Here is a 21174-nt window from a genome sequence, read left to right on the forward strand (position 1 = left end):
TAGATTCATTTGTACTTTCTCTCTCTCTCTTGAAGTGATAAATATTGATAAAAAGAGAGAAAAAATGTTTTTGGGTATTTAGAAGATGTCAAGCAGTCTGTCAAATTTTGGGAGACAACGGCGACATCTTTTGTGCAAAAACTTACAATCAAAATACAAGGTTAAAATCTGAGAATTTGGGAAATTTGTAAATACTCTTCCAAATAAGGAAAAAGTTGTTAATTTCGAGTGAATAAGTGCCCCATTTTCCAACAACTTCCTAAGTTTGTCAATGCTGTGACTGCTGCAGACTGCCTATCAACGAAAACCACAATGGTCGATGATTTAGGTGAGTTTAAATTGAAAATTTGTTATCACTTTGTTCATTCTAAAATAAGATCATAGAAGCACTTTTATAACGTGTTTGCATTTGGGTGTGTAGGCTATTGCGGTAAAGCCGGCTTTTTTACCTTGAAAATGTCTGCTGACTCTATTTACTTGACCTCAGGGTTATTTAAAACCAGTCTCAGTTCAGTAGCAGCCTAAATGGCAACCACAAGGCCCTTAAGCAAAGCCCCGTTTCTCAAGTTTAGTAGGTACCTAATTGATAAGATATGTGACACTGGATGCTGGATGCTATAAAATATTAATTTTATATCATGTTTTGATAATGTAGTTTCTATTTTAATCTCTAATTCTATAAATATCGAGATAAATATATTCCAATAAATAATAGGGTTTTAATTAAATAATTAGGTTTTATAAACTGATAATACAACTTGGTGATTGTGAATTGTATAAGTCAATCTGATATGATAAGTATAATCTTACTAAAACCTATAGACTGGCTCTTATAGAGATTAAGAAGAAGGTCAGTAAAATGCTAAGCATTTATTATGGAAATATCTAAACAAGTTTAATGATTCTCATGCATTATTAATGGTAGTTCCTCCTGTTTTCACTTATGTTTATGACTTTTGCTTATTTCTAACATATTCCCTGATGTATTCCAAATTTGTGGGTCAGGCAGTGTACATAGTATACTATACCTATATAGGCATTACTAGTATTCATTTCAGCCCTAAAATCTAGTCCTCTAAATAAGAAAGTCTCCATTAATGTTTACTGCCTCTAAAAATACAAATCTTTCTTTTCTTTCTTTTGATCAATCCAAAACTGTGGCGGGACCTCTTTTAAGTTGTTTGCACCTACTCCTGTGCTCTTAATGTCGCCTCCTTCTAAATTTAACTGTGTGTTTCCTCTAAGTCAAACAACCAGAGTATTTATAGGCGATTTTATTAAAAATTATTGTGGATTTCAGCCAAAATCCTCTTTACAAATAGTTTTAATCATCGCCAGCCTTGGAAATATTATGAGTTATGAAATTCGAATGTTGGATTGGTCAATAAACTTGAGTGGTTGTCCGTTTTTTGACTGAAATTCCACCCAATACCAATAATCACATACATAATTCAAACATCTGTACTGTTAGGTTTTAATTAACAATATTTGGACTGGCATGCAGCTTCCCATATAAGGTATGAAACTACCTTTTAAAGTAGCAAAAATCAAGAAGTTTGTCCATGACATTTTTAATGTTGTGATCCATAATGCGTATACAAGCAGTTTTCGGGTAGTCCTTTGAGCGTTAACAACTTTTTGTGGTACTAGTGCATACAAACATTGAGAAACAAGAAAAATTGAGACTCTCAACTATTTCAGTACCTGATGGTACTTTAACAATAAATCATTCAAGGCAGCTGTATTTTCTAAAGTTTGTGTATACAAATAAAAATGTTTCAATGAATCAGATTGGGATGCCGATCGAGAGTCGTAAATTGTAATTAATTATTGCTAGTTAAGATGCTATGTGTACAGCTGGTTTTTATTATACAGGGTGTGTACAACTTTCCAGTTCCATGTTACTTCTAGCAGTGGATGTTAGGTAATTATCAGCCAGGTGTTTTGCCAGTTTCACTTTTTTTCAAGTGTCGATAAGTGTTTGATCTGCTAAATATTTAAAAATGCAATAAGTGTATTATTCTCGTATACTTTCCAAGTCTAATTACCTTACACACTTGTTTCGTCTTGGCAGTTTCAATCGTTACACCTCCTCCGCGCCCATATTCCAACTATTATTATGGCAGACATCATTCTAAATTCGTCGTAAAGGCAGCGCAAGCGTCACCATTTTCGAAAAAAAAAAAAGTGAAAATGCCCCGACAAAAATGTCCCTGAGCGACGCTTTTCCGGTTTGGACGTCGTCAGCGCCGACACGTGATCGTACGCCGGACATTGCGATTCGTCCGTTTTTGAGTGCGTCCGCTTTTTGAGTGACATTGGTTTCAAATTTTGCCGCCTAAACGTGACGTCATGGATCGGTCGATGTACGGAAAAGTGGTACCGGGCACTTTGCACCCGTACGAGTGCACCATCAAACACGGTACACCGGCACCTGGATGTAAGTTTTTTGTTTTGATTTACACTCTATGAGTTATTCTGGGTGAACTGAAGATAACTTATAGCAACAAATGAGAAAAACATACAATTTTTACATTACAAGTTTGGTCACGTATTTAAATTACACTCTGTATACATATTAGGCCCCATGTATTATTTATTATTTAGCCAAGTCAAAATGCAAAATTTTGGCCAGGTTTGGTGTGTACCACTTTGCATGTACGTCACGACATCATTTATCAATAAATACCTTAGTTTAGTGAAAAACTGGTATATGTGTATCTCACTCTATCAAATGGCATTGAAGAAGTACAGCAATAGATTAGGTTAGCACTACACATGTATTTTGAATGTACTGTTTCAATAGCGTTTGACACTTGGTCGTTGACATTGTTGCCAAATGTTCCTGAATACCACCATTAATGACAATCAACTTATATATTTAAATTTTTAAATTGAAGTAGTAAAAGGTAAATAATCCAAAAGCTCATAACTAGCAATTACTTTTATTTTTTAGTCCACTTAGGTCGTTCAACGTTAATTAGTCCCCTTTATTATTTTAAGACCAAAACCATCCGGTGTCCACATTGTTTCCTCTTGAGAGAAGCTAAAAATATATTTGAACTGTTCAGATGAGAACTTCCTACCTAATTACGACCACTTTAAAAAAAACCTGTTTTCACATTATTGGAATAATATTAATATCTGTAAACTTTTAATAAGTATAATAATAACGCCTTCGCGTCAATTCCTACCCACTTGAAGTAGTAAAAAAAGGAAAGTCTACGAAGGTAATATTATAGTTTAAACCATGCAATTCATTCAGATAATAACACGAGAATTGTGTGCAGCAATAAGTAAATTGATTTGTGCTTTTTGTTAGTATGGTTCAGAAGTTTCTTAAAAAGACCAGACCCGTTACCGATGAAGAGATTGCTCAGGCTAAAAGTAGGTCATTTCAGTAACCACCTTTATTTACTTTCAGCTGGTTTCAGTGTGTGATTTATTCAGTTTTTAGGGTCGTTGGGTTTGCGTATGTAATTTTTACAGTGTTACTAGTAGTGCAGTGGTGAAAAACAAACTCCATTTTTCATTATGATAATTACTAAAACTGTTAAAATGTTGAGTTTGAGCATGTGAACTAAACCAAAATCTACCGGCTTCTTTCTTCACCAGGTACGAAACTGAAGAAACACACGAAGATTCCCATATACGTGGTGGAATACCATCACGAAGTCCTGCCCTTCATTTACAGGAATATTGGATCAAAACATTTGCCACTGGAAGGTTCCACTTTTGTGCATTTTGATTCGCACCCCGACATGCTGATACCGAAAACTATGCCAGCCGATACGGTTTACGAGAAAGAACAACTGTTCGATGCTTTAAGTATTGAAAATTGGATGTTGCCGGCTGCGTATGCGGGACATTTTAGTAGGTTGTTGTGGGTAAAACCTCCTTGGGCCCATCAGATCCAGACTGAGTCTTCCAGCTTTAAAATTGGCAAAGATAAAGATAGTGGAACAATAAGAGTTAATTCCAAAGAGAATTACTTTGTTTACGAAGGGTTGTATAAGCCTGAAAGTCAGCTGGATAATGTTAAAGAGGTGGGTTTGGACGTCCTGACTTTAGGGATGAAAATTGAAGGGAGTAGTGATGATTTCACTAAAATAAGATCATTTCTAGCTGCTTATACTCCTCCTCTCATCTTGGATATTGATCTAGACTTTTTCAGCACCAGCAATCCTTTCCTTAAAATCTACTCTCAGGCTAACGTGTATGAGCAAGTGAAAGAAATTTTCAAATTTACTCCACCAAAGTCGCAAGACCTCGAAGATCTGGTAAACTTCACGTTGACGCGAGAGCAACAACTTCAACGTTTGGAGTATCTGTTCAAGCACATCCAAGAGCACCAAGCATTGCCTGAAGGAGAACGAGACTCCTTAACTGATAAGGTAGCCCAACTGCAACAAACTGTATTGGAACATTACGAAGAAAAGGACATTGATTGGGAACTAATTTTTGACGCTGGGTGTACTTGCGACGACTCAGACCTACCGCACCACGTGTCATCTCACGAAGACCTAGAAATAATGTTTGACAGCTTCAAAACCTTTTTGGAACTGTTACCTCACCCACCTGTGATTATTACCATATCCAGGTCGACTGAAGACGACTACACTCCTGGTGAAGATGTGGATGAGATCCAGAAGAAAGTTTTAGAAATTTTGAAGGAAAAATTTGAGTGTGACTTTCCAGTGTTGAGTTACAAAGAGCAAGAATCTGATGCGCAATAATAGTGGAAAATTGTAACGTTGCGTTATAGGTAATTGTTAGTGGGTGAAGCAGAAAATTAAGACCGTGGAAACGAAACTGTGCAGTTTATGATCCATGCAAATTGTTAGTGGGCGCAATTTATTTCCAGTTTAGTTACTAGTCTTTAACCATCTAGATTTATTTCTGAGGGATTTTATGTAAATTTTGTATAATGTTTTTGGTTGTAACAGTAGCCACGATCATAGCGCCAAGTGTGACAAATGTAAACTATTTTAAACCACATACTAGAGGTGAATGTTTGCTGAAAGAAAAACTTAATGGTATACTGATTGATCTGATTTATTTTTTTCTTTCGCGGTTTAAAGAGACTGATTGCCAGTTAAATAAGTAGTGTGGGCTAGCGACGTCATTGGTCGATTCGTTTAGTTGTATCGACATTAGCCACACTCGATTTATCAAACTTAATTGACCGATTGACGGTTAAATCGCGCAAGGTTAAAGGTGGTGGTTTTCAGGCAGAGTCCGCGATTCCGCAAGTGGCTATTTTTATCTACGTTCGTTTTGGGACACGAGACTAGTCCTGCCAAAAAACACGACGTGCAACAGTTAGTCATAGGTTGGGATCTTTCCTAGTATACACAAGTCCTTCCAGTTTGATCTGGAACAGTCGAAAGGAACTTGGGGACACGCGTTTCCGGTCGGTTTTGGGTGTTTCTAGTTATCCGCGAGTTCAAATCGCTACCGTGACCAAATTATTTATAAAACAGATCGGGGCGAATTTACTTTAAGCGAATATGAGTGCCAAGTTACGCACGCGTACTCCGTCTCCTAAGACCGTCACTTTTGATCCTTCTCCGCCAACCACATTGGAGAGAAAACCTAAACCGATGAAATTTAGGAATTTGGCCGAATGGGAACAGTACCTTAGTGAGTATTTGTTCAAACTCGCCGTTATGTAACCATAATTTAATGAATGTAGTCACGGTTTGCAATTTATCTGTAAGTGATCAGCAGAAACGCTCGTTTATTTTAATAAGTAGGACTACGTGAAGTCAAATAGACAACCATTAACTTTAAACAAACTGTAATGATGTTTTGGCGCCAAGAGTCATATCGAGGTTAAATATAGAACATGTGGCTGATATTACTTGGGTACTTTACGTCTAGATGCCGCCACAGTAGTGAGTGTTTAAAACTGGTACTTTATACATGATGCGTGTAATAGTAGCTGCCTAACTGTTTTACAACAAAAGTTTAAATAAAATTAATGTGTAGCCTCTCACACTAGCCCCTTAATAGATAACTTTGTAAAAAAAGGAAATTGAACAGAAATCAGGTCAGGCTTTTAATATTTTGATAAAAGGGTAGACCAGTCACAGGATGACTTATCAGGAGGAATAAAATTTGATTAAGGAATTTTTTTAGACTGGTAGATCTAAAATGTACAAAAATAGAAATTTATCAATTGTTAACTGTTTCTGAATGTTAAAATAATAACAACCAACTGCTTTATTTAACTGTACCTACTGACAGGCAAACCAACTTAATTGTCCAGTCACATTCTTTTACTAGACAATTTATTAACTGTGTAATGTTTACTGATCTATCAAAAGCGCTTTCATTGATGTAAAAAATTATCAGTTGCACTTATGAAATTCGCTTGATAACAAAATGTGTTTAAGCCAAATTATTTACAGATATAATTGCTTTTTTGCAAAGGATGTTCTCATTAAAACAAATTGTTTGTGGCCTTGGATGAAGTTGTTACAGTTACCATCTACCAGTAGGGAAATTCAGCAATTTGCACGAAATGTCATGCCGTTAATAATAATGAATATGAACCACTGTATTGTTATTGCAAAAAAAAAGCATATCAGGTCCATTACTCACATTGTAAACTCTCAGTCTTTCGATAAAGCAAATAATGACGATCGACAAGACCTAAATGTTTATTTTAATACAACATGGGTGTGTTCAGACGCAGGCCAGAAGTTTGGACGGTTTAATTATCGTTAATGATTCAAGACAACAATACTAATCCAGTTTAATACGTTCCTGGTAGTTAACTGCAGTGTAAATTGGTGGAATTTACACACGAAATGATAACAAATTTCCTGACTGTGTAATGTTACTGCAGGACTTTTGTCGCGTGCATCATTCTTTGCCTTAGAATGTTTTTACGTGAGTGATCAGTAAAACTTTATAAATGGCGACGTTATCAACGTGCGACGAATTTATAGAGTTCGGTAATAACTTATCAGTTAAAAACATTTTTAAAACTCGTGGTTTTTTAAACAATTTTTGTATTTCCAGATGCGTTATTGGCAGATTTGCAAAATACCGTTTCGGGAGGTTCTGGCTACGGCTCCTTGAATTCGACACGAGGACGACAAACTCCAGTCTCTGATGATTCCTTATCCAAGTCTCAAGTTCAAGGTTCTAATACGGTGAGTTTAATCGCATGTTTAGTTTCGTTGAAGTCACAAAATGGTGAATGAGTTTTAGCGCAGGAATAAGTTTTGTTTTAAGACACAGATTTATATTTTTGTTACTCACTAATGTACAAGCAAAGAATAGCTATTTAACAAGAAGAGACAGTTGAAAAGAGAAAGCGAATTAGAGAGAGATAGACTTTCTCTACCACACACAACCAACCACCAACAACAAGTTACACAGTCTCTTACAAAGTTAAGAGACAATCGACTGATATCGGCTTTGATCGTTAATTATCAGGAGTTTCATTGGTTGGTCATTCAGGTTGTTAAAGAACGTTGCCATATCTCAGACCACATCAAATATTTATTTTAAAATATCAGTAATAATTATTATAAGAAATTAGTTTATATTTGATCCTGAAAATTGGATGCAATTTTTGTTTCCAAATGAAATAAGATAAGAGACAACGGGCAACATGTTCTCTACCCAAGGCAAACCGAGGTCAGCCAAAAACATCACCCCAACATCAAAGGAATTATGCCGGCTGTCCCTTCTTGTTAAATATCTATTTTTTGGTTCAAGTCAGAAACGTCACTTTGACAGCAATGCAATTCATATGGAAAAGTTTAAGTACCAGTCGCAGTTCAACTGAACTAGTCTTTGAACTGTGATTGTACGACCGGATCTTAGTGCAGTAAATTCAGTAATAGTAGTAAGATTTTAATGGACAGTAGCCAAAAAAAAACAAATTTTTGATAGTATTCACAGCTTTTGCTTCTTTAAGTCTAGTAAATAACAATATAGTATGGCGACTGGAAGACAAACATCTGTGTAGTATAGTAACTTAAAAAACTCATTCTCTTGATAATGTTTTGTTCAATATATTCCAAAATGCTTATAATGAACCGGTTATATTAATATTTACGTTACAGCCTCGTATTGGAAAAGCAGCCCAAACTATTGTTAGAACGTTATTCATTAACGAAAAATCCTTACCACGTTTTGTTTACAGTATTGTAGTAAATTAGTAAACTTAAACTATTATAGCGTATATCGCGTCCAGTTTTGGCTGTTTGTTTAAATGTGCGTCCTGCCATCTGCATGTGTTTGCCAAAGTTGTAGTTCGCGTTGTGTACGATAGGTGTCGCCAGTAGTGTAACTCAAGTAGTTCTATGAAAAATAGGATCCACTTCAAATTTCAACCAAAAAAACAAGTCGTATATTATGTATCTTGACTCGGGGAAAAAACAGCAGTAAAACATTCCAGATTTGCACACGAATAAATGTAACCGTTTACAAAAATCAATATCATATCGATATTTTTCTGTATGAAGTAATATAATATTTGTGGTTTTTTCAAACGGTAGTAATGAAAAACAAAGTTCCAAAAATAAGTTTTATAGTTATTATTATCAACTGTCTAAATTCTGGATGGAAAATTTAAAGCTTTTTTGGATCGATATGTCTTAACATTCCATTAAATTAATAAAGTCTTGAACTGGTATAAATTTAGATAAACTTAAACTGTCCGTTTTTATAGTAACCATCGGTTAAGTTGTAAGTACGTCAGCCACTTGTTGCTTAGAGCAACAGGTTACCTATAAAATATCTGCTTTTCTTTCTAGTATTTAAGTCATGCAATCAGTTCCTACAAATCTCCAGCAGTTAATCTGGATTCATAGTTCAAATTCCGCAAGAAGGAAGCGGCATGCTGCAAGCAGTAGTAGTAAGAAGTAGCCTTCCGCAAATGGCTTACTGCTTACTTCTTGCAGATTTCAAACTATGAATTCAGCTTTAGGGTTGAATATTTGTCGTTTTACCTAGAAACTTTCCTCTCCAATTATTTCCTATATGTGACACTGCATTCATCAAACAGATTATGGTACATGTACTGATGTCATACGCTTTTTACCCTGTAATGCCTATTTTTACTTGCGTTTATTTTTAGTTGTTTCGGGAGCCAAAAAATTACACATTGAAAACTCGTAAACATTTTATAGTCCCCGCACGACTACCTCGGGGAAAATTTCACCTAGGAAGTGTCTGCGTTGAATTATCGACAGTTCGTATATTTGCCAGTATTGACGTCTCATTACCTTTGATTTTCATTTTCTATCTAGAAATTTATTGAACGCTCTCGATTTTAGTTGGTTAAATATGTGTTAAGGTCACTGTTGGCCGTGATCTTGTACGTTTTAGAAAAAAGTTACAACACATGTTATTTTCGTCTTTTTGAATGTTGTAGAGTTGTGGCCCAGTTATGGCACATCAAAGAAAATTGCTAAATTAATATATGTGCTTTTGGTTTAGTCCACCAATATGTCAATTACACTTTTGTGATTGTTCAAGAAAAAACAGCAAGCTGAAAGCTGTTTTTTTGATCAATCACAAACTACGAACAGTGGTATGATTAGAGGTAACCATTATAGACCAATGCTTGTTGTGACGTAATTTGATTTAAGTCCTCAACTGTCAAATGACGCACATGACATTAATTTTGCTTTTAAGTTTATCAAAAGAGCCTTGGTTTGCAATGTTCTATAACAGAGTGCACCTTTAGCCACTTTAGCCAAACTTGTAGGGTAGTTTTTTCAAAAGTAGGTTTATTTGCTTAAAATACTTGTCTATGCAGCACCTTTCTGCTATGAACTGCTGTTGGGATGTAAAAATGTTAACATGATGAGACATATGGATTATGTAGACATTTCTATAAATCCGCAACCAGTGCAAACACCTCTCTGTCCTAACGATGAATTCTCTGATGATTAATCATTCTATTTTCCTTCAGTGAATGAGGCATACATTTACATTGATCGACGTTCGATTTATTGTTAAGCCAATTGCAATCCGTTTATTTTTTTTGCAAACCCCATAAATCCTAACGTATAGGCAAATAGCGTGTGTGCTATAAGTGCCAGGAAATTCTCCATTGTTTACATCCATAGCGTTCATAAAACCGTTTCGCAAAATATTTTGTACTCGACGGATTTCAGGTAATCATTTTCCTTGTCTTTTTTTTTGTTCGGAAACCAACAAGCGAGGCTTTTATTATTTTCGGCATCGCGACGCGTTGTGGCGTCGTGTGCAACCTCTCCCACTTTCGGTTGGGCGTCTCTAGCCGTCTCTCTCGCACTCGGGGTCAATTTCAAATTTTCTAAAATCGACAATTCCTCGCACCAAAAACGGTAAGCTGGAAACGTTGGCTTTTTTTGGGGCTACCCAATTCAATGCGTTTTTGATTGCGCCCAAGTTTGGAATTCGAAAGTTGGACGCGATTTCAGTCAGCACGCCGTCTGGCATTCCCAAAGTATACTCTGGTTCAATTTTAACTGCGACCTGTTGATTCACGCTGATCAGCAGGTGGTTGTTGGTGTTTTTAAAATCCCGAACATACAAATCACTGACTGACTGGTGTCTGCTTAGTATGACGGCTAGATGACATGTTATTTTGTATAATTAAGTAACCAATACTTGTGTAAACAATTTAATAATAATTGAAATACTTATAAGGCAAGGAAAACTTGTACAACTCGTATATCAAACAGGTGGTTGTGGAGGTTTTCCTATTCGATTTGGCAAAGTACTAAAGCTGAATTAGGGGATGATTTTCCATTACACCTTTTCGGATGGGGTTATTTTTAGCACAAACGATGGCTCGCGTTACAATTTTAAAAATACTTTTGGTTGGCAGGCAATTAAGCTCATGAATCTGGAAAATTAGATTGAATCTTGATGGGTTTGGAAAGGTTAATCACAAGGTCACCTTCGAAAAACGTGATAGATATCTGACCAATTAATCGCCGTATTGGCGAATGCATCTATTGCAAAGGCGTTGTTTTGGCATATTTTTTATTGTCATGGGCACGAACCCAAGTAAAAGACAAACTCACTCGCTGGTTCATTAAATTTATTTTTCTATATAATAGCTTTTTTCTGGTTTATAATTCTGAACCGTTCAGGAACTGATTTGGGCCATCTGCATGGACGAGATAAGTATTACTGTGTGTACTGATTTACAAGACTATGTACAAATTATCGTGCAAATGGTCCAAACCCATATTTGAAACAGTTCAGAATCAATAACCCGAACATGAGTCCCATTATGTTTTCAATTGTTTTACTTTAATGCAGGATTCTATCATAGGCAACCAAATACGCTCACAGTATTGTTCTATCATTCTTTATTTGTATTAAACAGAGAGGAATAGACGCACATTATTTAGTTGACATCTACCATTACCGACAGAACTAACTGTCATTGTCAAGGGTGCCTATGATTTCGGTTTGCCTCTGTACAAGAAAGCCTAGAATGTCACTTTTAATGACGGCGTTAGCGGTTTTCGTTTTGTACACAAACCTATGCAGATGCAGTAGAAAATATGTTTTTTTTTATTTTTTCGTGTAGTTGATTAGAAGTTGTGAGTGAAAAATCAAAGAACGCTTCATTCCTGATCCAGAGATGTATAGATATGGCTTTTTATACCCAATAAAGTCCAGCAAAAGCAAGTTTGGTTAGAACCCTTTGTCCTGGAAAGTACAACAAACTAATGTGAAAACTGCTCAATCAAAGAAAATTTGGAAATCCTTGAAGCTAGGTAAGCAAAACTGGTAAATGGGTTTTATATTATTACCAAGACCTTTCTTTTAAAATGTAAATGTGCCAATGGAACTTCTAAAAGCTGTCCTGTTTCTTCAGAGTAAACCTTTGTTGCTCTCAAAATGCAGGCGGCCTCAAAATGTAACTCACATACCTATGTATGTAGGAGGCAATAAGTTTACTGAATGAGAAAGCATATTGTACTTACCACTGAGTATTGTGTTGGAGTAAAATCATTCCAGTTCAAAGCTTTCAACCACTGTTGGGTTCGAGCAGGGTCTTTTGGAAAGTAAAAGACTGACACTTTTGGGCCTTTCACCAAATTGCTTTTACAATTTGGCAAACAACAAGTGGACGGCATATTGTAGAGGCAATAGAATTTAAGTTAAAAAACCAACAACAAATTATAGAACAATGAAGGAACAATAACAATAGTGATAACACAATAAAATGAACACAAACTACAGTTTCACTAGAACAATAAACATATAAACAACAATATATAATAGCAAACAAAAATTACTTTGGCAAGTAATCCCAAGTCTTGACTTGAAACCTTAAAAATTAATTTAATCATCGAAAAACTCAATTTCCACAATGCAAACTGTCAACCACTATTTCAGTCATATTGGAATTCTTGACATGCACCCGAGCATGCACCTTCTTGGCTTTCTTGTACAGAGGGCGGTGATACAACTGAAAATTAGTTTTCGATTATTAATCGCTTTCATTAATACACTCTTTGGTTAAATATCTATTCACTGATTCTTTGTAATAAAAGTTTTAAAAATACGTTTTCCTGGTAAAATGCAAATCTATTTTTGTTTTGAAGAAAGTTGCGTGCTAGGTTTGTATATCCGTTTATACAAACATTATGACTTGAATCATCACGTTTGCTGACTGGTTTAACATCTATAATTTCATAAGATGATGTTTGTGCAAAAATTCGGAGTCGGAAGCTATCAAACGATTAGAAAGCAATGAGCTAGACAAAGATGGAGACAAACTTTGAAGTGACATGTGTCAGTCTGCCGAAGTAGATGCGACGTAATTGAACAATAATCATAATATATCAATCAGACTTTCTGATGAAGTGGTCCTGTGACCAACTGTCGTATGACGTCACATTCGTTTTTGGCAGGCTGACATGTGTCACTTATAAGGTTGCCGCCATCTTTGTTTTTTTCTCATTGGTTTCTAATGGTTCTCTCTTCTTATCACTTGCTTTCACAGCTGACATCTGTCAGTAGTGTTGCCAACTGTCATACTGCACTTAATGTAACTTAATTCACTCTCTGTATAATGTATTGAAAACATTGTAATTAATTAAATCTCACGCCAGACAATCTTTAAAGTGAAACCAACCTAGAAGTGTAAGCGAGATTGCACTTTTGTTTATTTTTCCGTTATCTATCCCAGACTCTCATGCCGGATGACTTCGGTGCCGCTCTGAATCACTCCTTCTAATAACAAATTAAGAAAATCACTCTCTGCCTTCATATTTTCATTGCGAGCTATTTTCGTACGAAACTATTCTTAACCTAGTCAGCTACCGTGAAGTATCCTTAGCCTGAATTTTGAATGGCAATGATTTTAATAAGTGTTAAAATTTTTCATATTTGACAAACACACTTAATGGTGTCTGTCTGGAGTACATTTTATACCTCATTTGTTTAACCTAGATTTTTTGACAAACTGTAGTTTAATAGAGTAGCTGGAGCAGTTTTCTTTAAGCATAGGAATTAGGCTGAACTAAATTGAACCCTTTTTCTAAACTTATATTAAACTGTATTTTAGTAGCACCATCATTAAGACCCACTAATCGAATATTTCAGGGTACTTATGGCAAAACTCAACCTTTGTCGGGTACGCGTGGCTACACCGGCGTGGGCGGTTCCAGTTACGTTGGTACCGGACCGAGTGGCGGTACCGCGGACAAACGACGACCCGGTAATAGCAGTTTACAGGAATTGGACAACCTTTTGGAGGACTTGAGTAATAGCCGATACGCCAACATGCCTGCTGGTAAGGATATTTTTCTAGTAAAGCCCTAAATTGAACAAACAGCATACTGCTCCTTTGGCAACTAACTTAAAAGGGTTGTCTGAATTTTTCAGGCGAAAATGGGCTTAACGGATCATCTGGCGATGGTTATGGATCGGGCAGCAGGAGTCCTGCAGCCTACTCGCGTCCTTCGAGTGCCCAAAACAGCCTTAATCGAGGAGCCAGTGCGCAAAGTGTACAAAAACGACCATCTGTAGATGATTTGCTGGACGAATTGGACCGTGGGTGAGTTTTCTTCCCCAACAATAATTTGCGCATTGTAAATAAATATAGTTTGATAAATCTAGTTAATTTGGAATAGCAAATTGGCCGATTTATTGTGAATGTTACCATTGAAATAAAAACTGCCCAAAATGCTGCCAAGATGATGTAGTGTAACAGGTATTTTTGCCATACTCAATCAACAATTCAAATCAGCTGAGTATATTATGTAAATATTGTGAAATAACGCTCTGCTTCTTTAGAACTGTAGCAGTCGTTTTACTATTTATTCAAGTTAAGTTTAGCTTTAAATTATTATTAAACAACACTTGTTGCATCTCACACCTAGATCAAAATTTGATTCAGCTCCAAATAAAATTATTAAAATATCCGAATAATATCGAAGCCGTTGTGCAAATTCATAATTCGAATTGATCCAAAAACCCATATTTATAAAGCGCGGGTTTCCTCAGGTCGAAAGTTCCTCCCGAAATTCGGCTGCCAGCTTATAACAGGTGTTAGAGAGTATTTTTAGCGTCCATGTTAAAAAGATGGATTGACTGTTCGATAACTAATAACCTTAAAAAGGTGGTTCAAAACGTTCCGTATTTGGAAACAGACAGAATATTGAACTCCACCTACTCTCAATGCAATGGAATTCGTGTATCTCTTCTTGGCAATAAATAATGATGTCATTGCACTGAAATATGCACAAGGTGTCTGTATTAGGTCAGGTAGATCGAAAAACGACTTATTAGCATAAGACCTGTTTGGTGCAACCCACGATTGTTTAAGTATAAATATTTTAATTCTTCGATATATCGTTATTGTTTGTTCGCGACTTTCAAGGTGTATATTAGTTGTGCAGTGATTCAAGGATTGATTTAAAAAATGGCTACAATTTGTGAAACTGTAGTTGATTATTTCAGGTAAATGTAATCTACATTTGTACAAATTTGAATTAAAATTGATTTTAAGAATTAAGTGTTTAAAATAAGATTTTTCTATTAATTACCAGTAAGTCCATTAGGTTTAAACCTTAAGCATGTGAACTGGAAAGTTACTCTGATTAAATGTACAACCTTTCAAAAATTGGAATAAGACATTTTCGAAACGTGTAGCATACATAATTTTTTCTAATTTTGACCAAAAAGCTGTGAAAACCATCTTTTAAAGTGATTTAACATAAATATTCACTTTCATAGCACCTTGTATAAACTGTGACAACGACATGTTATGATGGATGTCGCCCATATGTTTCTACGGAAATGCATAAAAACAGGGAGTGATGAAATGAACTTTTCGTAACTAGTTACATAAAGTGATACTTTTCGTAACTAGTTACGAAAAGTAAAACGTTTTGTCACTCTAATCAGTTTTGAAAAGTGTCACTTTATATGCCAAAATTAGAAAAATACCATTTTTTGTCAATTTTTTATTTTGCTCCAGAAAGGTTCCAATGCACAGCAAATGGCATATTTATATCAAAGGACCTTAAATTGGGTGGAATAAGCACTTTAAACCTGTTAAAAATTGAAAAAATGCCATTTTTGATCAATTTCATATTTTCCTCCAGATATATTACCAAAGATCTACAGAGCCGACTTTTAGCACATACCTGTTAGCAACAATTAGCTGAACTTGCTGTAAAAGAGTACTAAAATAGCATTTTTTCCACAAATATCATCGAAAATTTAAGATAATATCAGTAGATAAACTTGTACTTTTTGTTCCAGTGATGTCATTTACGAGGGTCCCAAAAAGGTGGTCATCACAGTGAAGGAAACCAAAACGGAAACAGGATTTCCTGGAGAAACCGACTTAATTTCGTCACATACTACACGGACAGCATCATCGGCCACTCGCGAGCTTGACGATTTAATGGCCAGCTTGTCCAACATCAAGGTAAGTTAATGTTTTCACCATTTAAAGACCTGACTATGAATCACCTACCGAAGATTTGGAGTGCGTAATCGGTTTGTGTTTTTATTATTATCACCGGTTCAATATAATTTTCTAAGAGCACTTGCTTGCATCTTAATCAAGCTGGCAATATTCATTAAACAAGCTTTGAATATTTTAGTTCCGTCCTTCGCACCAGTTTTAATTCCATTGATTGCCATATGTGTTTAGTTCCTCTCCGATTTACTTGGGTGATTGTTTAGATTGGTGTTGAGAAACTCGGAAACGGTAAGCGTTTTACTTATAGCTGTAGCAATTTGAGGCCGAGAACATTATTCTGTAATTATTTTATATGTTTGAAACGCCTCAGAGTGGTTTTTATTGTCTCAAAGTGACATTCCCATGTCAAGGCTGAAAAACATTTATATTTTACAACGGTTATTTATAAAGTGAAATATGTATGGTGTAAATGTCCAGACTTGTAATCCTTTTATACAATTGACCCACTTTTGGAATATCGTCTGTCTGATGAGATTTTGGTTACTTTAGCGAACTGGCCAGAAGTTGTTTCATTTATTTTTTTGCAACAAATTTTCCCAAAAAAACTAGTTTTTCTGGACCAAAAGCTTCAATTTTAAATTTTGAATTATTATGATTATATTTTAAACGTATGATCAAATTATGTATTGAATTTAAAAGTGTATTTCATGTACCACCCTATTTACTTAACCTAACAATGGCTAATTCAGACAATGCTAGCCTAGTACAGCTTATCTGTGTACTTATGAACTTATTTAGTACTTTTTATCCATGTTTAAATCTTCTTAGACTGTTTTAGGCTATTTTCAATTCACTCATTGTTGTAACTACATATTGTCACTAATAAACGTTTTATGTTTAATTTAAAAGACTTTTTAGTCAAATTTGCATTTGGAAGCAAAATTGATTATAAAACCATGAACTGCTAAAGAAGTAGCTCAACTTCGAAATAATCTTTAATAATAGCTTTACATGCAACTTTACAATAGTTAAGAGTTCTAAACGAGTATGATACACTAGTGAACGTTAAAATCTAAGCTCACTGCAGCTGTATAATGGTTTTATAAAACACAACATTCAGCGTTTGTAGAGGTTTTATAATCAGCAGTAACCAATGAGAGATTGGCACTGTTAAGATAACCTTGACATGATGGTACGGTACTTGGTAACCTATTTCACAATTTTTACCTATATGGGTTAAATACTAGTTTTTACACCAAATACTGAAATAAAGCATTATGTACATAACTTTTTTCCTACTGAACAATGGTACATATTTTTTATGTGTATAATGACCCCTTGCTGTCACATTCAACAAACTATTAAATTATTTTTACTGGATCGCTTCGCAAATAAAAATGTTTAACTGTCAAGTTAACTGTCCACAACAATTTTTATGCCACTGTTATTACAACTAAGTGGATAAAAGTTTAATAGAAAACTGCTTGTTTACCACATTGAAGTCGAAAATAGGCCAAATTGATTATTAGGCAAGCGTCCAGTATTTTTCTTGTTACTAATTGTAACATTCAAGGTATTTTATCGGTTTAGTAAAATAGAAATAAGTATTTTGAGCTTGTACTATTAGCGTCAGCCCTGAAGGTACGGCCGTTCTCGCTTTAACATTGAAACCCAAACAAGCGGAGTGTTGTGACATAATATACCCGAAAAAGTGTACCGCAAATAGCTTCGGGAATCGCCACATGTGAAACCCGTCGTGTATTTTCCGTCTTTTTTCTGGATAGGCGTTTAAATCTGGCACGGCCGCGTCTTCTTAAAAACTCGTACTCAAATCGGTGGGGAATCGCGTAGGTTTCGAACACTACCTCGTCTCGGAAACACCACGGAAAATTCAGTTTTAGATCCAGCTTCTGCACGGTCAGTTTCATTGGGCGCTGACCTAAATCTGGCCGGTTACAATAACACAGTTTTCCAATTTACAGGTGCCAGTTCAGGAAGAATACGCCCGTCCATCGAAAGCCACCCAATCGGAAGGATTACCGCCCGCCAATTTGGATTCTATGCTAGATAATTTAAACGCAGACATGAGCCGTCAAGGAGTCAACACCAGCCAGAAGGGATGCTGCAGCGCTTGCGAAAAACCCATCGTAGGTCAAGTGATCACCGCTTTGGGCAAAACGTGGCACCCGGAGCATTTTACCTGCGCCCATTGCACTCAAGAACTGGGCACTAGAAACTTCTTCGAAAGGGAGGGCAAACCGTACTGCGAGCCTGACTATCACAACTTGTTCAGCCCCAGATGCGCTTACTGCAATGGACCTATTTTGGATGTAGGGGTTTTAATGATATTTGTTGGGTTTTGTGTGAGTTAGGTTTGGTTACAGAAATGCGTGACCGCTCTGGAAAAGACATGGCACATGGACCACTTCTTCTGCGCTCAATGCGGTAAACAATTTGGTGAAGACGGTTTCCATGAAAGGGAAGGCAAACCCTACTGCCGGGACGACTACTTCGACATGTTTGCTCCCAAATGCGGAGCTTGCAACCGGGCCATCATGGAAAACTACATTTCAGCTCTAAACACTCAATGGCATCCTGACTGTTTCGTCTGCAGGGTAGGTATTTGGGGATAAGGTGGTGGGTGGTTTTAACAATTAAAGTAAATAAAAAAAAAAACGGTTTGATAATAAATGGGATGTAAATCAGGATTGCAAACTGGCAGTGCAAGGAAAATCCTTCTATGCCGTGGAAGGAAAACCAGTATGCCCTAAATGCATTGGAGCCGATGAGGAGGAGGACGAATAATACTCCCTGTCCCTTGTTATGCCCTCCGTGAATTATGCCCTCCCCCCTTGAGCCTTTTTATATTGATGCAAAGCCCCCTTAGTATTTAAGTAAAACGTACTTATTTTTATTGTAAAATAAATAAACAAAAATAAATAAAAAAAACAGAGAAAGGAAAAATTAAAATGGATAAAATAAAAGTCGACCGCGGACACCTGTTGACGCTGGCCAGATGATGGCGCGGCTGGTAAATAGGCTATTTTTGGTCGATTTGGTGTTCGATTTGTCGACTTTTATTATTCCAACAAAAAAATAATTAAATAAAAATAAACGTTGCACCGGAATCGGTCGTTGTTATACGGACAATGGCCGTTCCTGGGTCACGATTATTTAATGCAACGTTGATTTATGTACGTTGCATTAAATAGTTGCTGCACTTTTAGTGTCGGACAGTTTTTGCCAGCACAAGGTTTTAAATAATGCATTACATTGATGTATTTACAATATACATTTAAAACCGGGTATTTCACCTTATAATAAAATTATCTGTTTTAGCTGGTAAAATGTACTTGTGACACCCTGAATATCAATATCGTCCTTTTTCTGCAATAATTATTTTAAGACCTGGCAACTGTGCGTTAAAATTGCAAAGACAGATTTTTTTAAATGTGGCCCAGTTAAAAACTTGAAGAAATTGAACTGAAACAACCATTCAATTATATTGATTTAATCTTGAAACTGTATTGGATAACATTAACGACCTAACAGAATATCACTTTAAGTGTTGTTTACATCTGAGCATTGATTCAAGATATCAAGTACAGAGGGTTGGTCTGTACATTTAGACAGCTTATGACGTTATTTTTGCAAATATGAAAACACCCTGTATATTATTTGAATAATTGATAGATCGTTTTTTTCTGATTCCAAAAATATGTAATACATTTTTATTTGGTTGAGTTTTGGTATTATTGGCATTTAAAAAGATTGTGGTTTTATTGTTTGTTTAAAATCTGCCTTAATAATAAAAAAGGGACTAAACGTCATGATGACATAATTTGACAGTTGCTCAATATATTGTTTTGTTAAATTACGTCATCGTGACGTCAAATTCAACTTGAATACTAATTACGTTTATTCATGATAACTGTGATTTTGAAAAACAATTAAATTGCAATTTTTACATTTCATTATAACTCGGAAAACATCTAAACTATATGTCAACGTAATATATATTTTTGTAATCAGAAGAAAAAGATCTATTATCTCATACACGATGTTCTATTAAATATTTTTGCATTAACAGCTTTTTCCTATCTGCAAAAATAAAGTAATTACAAGCTCTACAAATACATGAACTTGCCATATTTCTACTTGCATTAAAGCTAAAACACTCTTTTTGACATTTTCAGGAATGTAGACAACCTTTTATTGGTGGATCCTTCTTTGACCACGAGGGTCAACCCTTCTGCGAGACTCACTATCACTTGAAAAGGGGTTCGCTGTGCGCAGGCTGTCACAAACCAATTTCAGGCCGATGCGTCACTGCTATGTTCCGGAAATTCCATCCGGAACATTTCGTGTGCGCTTTCTGCCTGAAACAACTCAACAAGGGCACGTTCAAGGAACAAAACGACAAACCCTACTGTCATATGTGTTTCGAGAAATTGTTCGGTTAGTGTTTATCGGGAGCCAACACTAGCCAATTTTTTAACTTACATATGGGTCAATTTTCCGTATGAGGGTGTGTGCAAAGGATAACAAAAAATTGTCTGCGCTGTATGTAATATAAGAAATGCTTCGGCTTTAGTCATCTAGATTATCTAGCAAAACACGTGCTTAAGGCATTATGTAGTTATTTAAATTAACTAAACTAGGAAAATACACAAAATTTTAAAAGATGTGATAACAAGAGCCATAAGTTCTTGCTAGTCAAAAAATGCGACTTATAATTACACATAAAAAATCTTTTTTCTTCCATCCATTTATATTTGTCCCACAATAGTTTAAAGACTAGAAAACTCCATATTAGATGTATTTTGCAGACTTCCTATATATTATAATAAAAACCTTTTAATAGCTGTTATGGTGATTAAGATAGTTTATGGATAACGCACAAAGTTGAGTCACACCTGCACACACATTTTTACGCTATTGTATTTTCTATAAGACTATTTTTACAGCTTTTTATTGAGCTTCTAAATGATTTTACGGGGAGCTTTCACTCGTTATTTCAGCATTTCTCGACTTTAGATTATACCAGATTCGTTAAGGCTTTATTTTTGTAACCGTTTTTGTTAGTAGGATGATGTACTTGTACTAATTTTGAAGTATATTTTATATATGGTTGTAACTGTGTGTGAATAAAGTTAGTTTTAGTTATGTCTTTTTACTTTCAATTGAAAAACTTTTGTCAACAAAACTGTCACTTGAACAACTGTCAAGTCTCTGCTTGCTCCATTGAAGATTAAAAA

At 35.6% G+C, this 21174-nt stretch overlaps 2 protein-coding genes and 1 long non-coding RNA gene across 7 annotated transcripts; 2 read left to right on the forward strand and 1 right to left on the reverse strand.

Moving 5' to 3' along the window:
* The first annotated feature begins 162 nt into the window (after nt 1-162).
* Nucleotides 163-21082, forward strand: Pax (paxillin). 5 transcript variants are annotated; one of them, XM_081977247.1, is made up of 8 exons: nt 163-328; nt 7030-7163; nt 13585-13774; nt 13867-14038; nt 15751-15919; nt 17899-18246; nt 18301-18531; nt 20113-21082. In XM_081977247.1, exons 1-8 carry the CDS (start codon nt 313-315, stop codon nt 20377-20379), a joined length of 1527 nt encoding a protein of 508 aa, XP_081833373.1. In that variant the 5' UTR covers nt 163-312; the 3' UTR covers nt 20380-21082. The 5 variants fall into 5 exon arrangements, with proteins under 5 accessions (XP_081833373.1, XP_081833370.1, XP_081833369.1 ...); XM_081977244.1 differs by lacking the exon at nt 163-328 and adding an exon at nt 3309-3387; XM_081977243.1 differs by lacking the exon at nt 163-328 and adding an exon at nt 5352-5643.
* LOC145727616 (uncharacterized) lies at nt 1259-2182 on the reverse strand. The gene is made up of 2 exons (XR_014177902.1): nt 2049-2182; nt 1259-1989 (listed from the first exon to the last, which is right to left on the reverse strand). It is a non-coding gene; the product is annotated as an uncharacterized LOC145727616 (long non-coding RNA).
* MESR6 (misexpression suppressor of ras 6) lies at nt 2302-5045 on the forward strand. The gene is made up of 2 exons (XM_081977258.1): nt 2302-2440; nt 3616-5045. The coding sequence occupies exons 1-2, from the start codon at nt 2353-2355 to the stop codon at nt 4734-4736; spliced, it is 1209 nt and encodes a 402-aa protein (XP_081833384.1). The 5' UTR covers nt 2302-2352; the 3' UTR covers nt 4737-5045.
* Nucleotides 21083-21174: the final 92 nt, after the last annotated feature.

Source organism: Ips typographus, linkage group LG4, assembly GCF_016097725.1.
Source record: "Ips typographus isolate SLU linkage group LG4, UJ_Ityp_2.0, whole genome shotgun sequence".
In the NCBI taxonomy this organism is placed as follows: Eukaryota; Metazoa; Arthropoda; class Insecta; order Coleoptera; family Curculionidae; genus Ips; species Ips typographus.

What these genes read in the sequence shown, in the direction of transcription:
- MESR6 (XM_081977258.1), top strand. Translation starts at nt 2,353, where the DNA reads ATGGATCGGTCGATGTACGGAAAAGTGGTACCGGGCACTTTGCACCCG. An exon ending in CGGTACACCGGCACCTGGAT is followed by an intron (nt 2,441 to 3,615) that starts GTAAGTTTTTTG and finishes TTTCTTCACCAG; the next exon opens with GTACGAAACTGAAGAAACAC.
- Pax (XM_081977243.1), top strand. Translation starts at nt 5,511, where the DNA reads ATGAGTGCCAAGTTACGCACGCGTACTCCGTCTCCTAAGACCGTCACT. An exon ending in GCAATGGACCTATTTTGGAT is followed by an intron (nt 18,247 to 18,300) that starts GTAGGGGTTTTA and finishes GTTTGGTTACAG; the next exon opens with AAATGCGTGACCGCTCTGGA. An exon ending in CTGACTGTTTCGTCTGCAGG is followed by an intron (nt 18,532 to 20,112) that starts GTAGGTATTTGG and finishes TGACATTTTCAG; the next exon opens with GAATGTAGACAACCTTTTAT.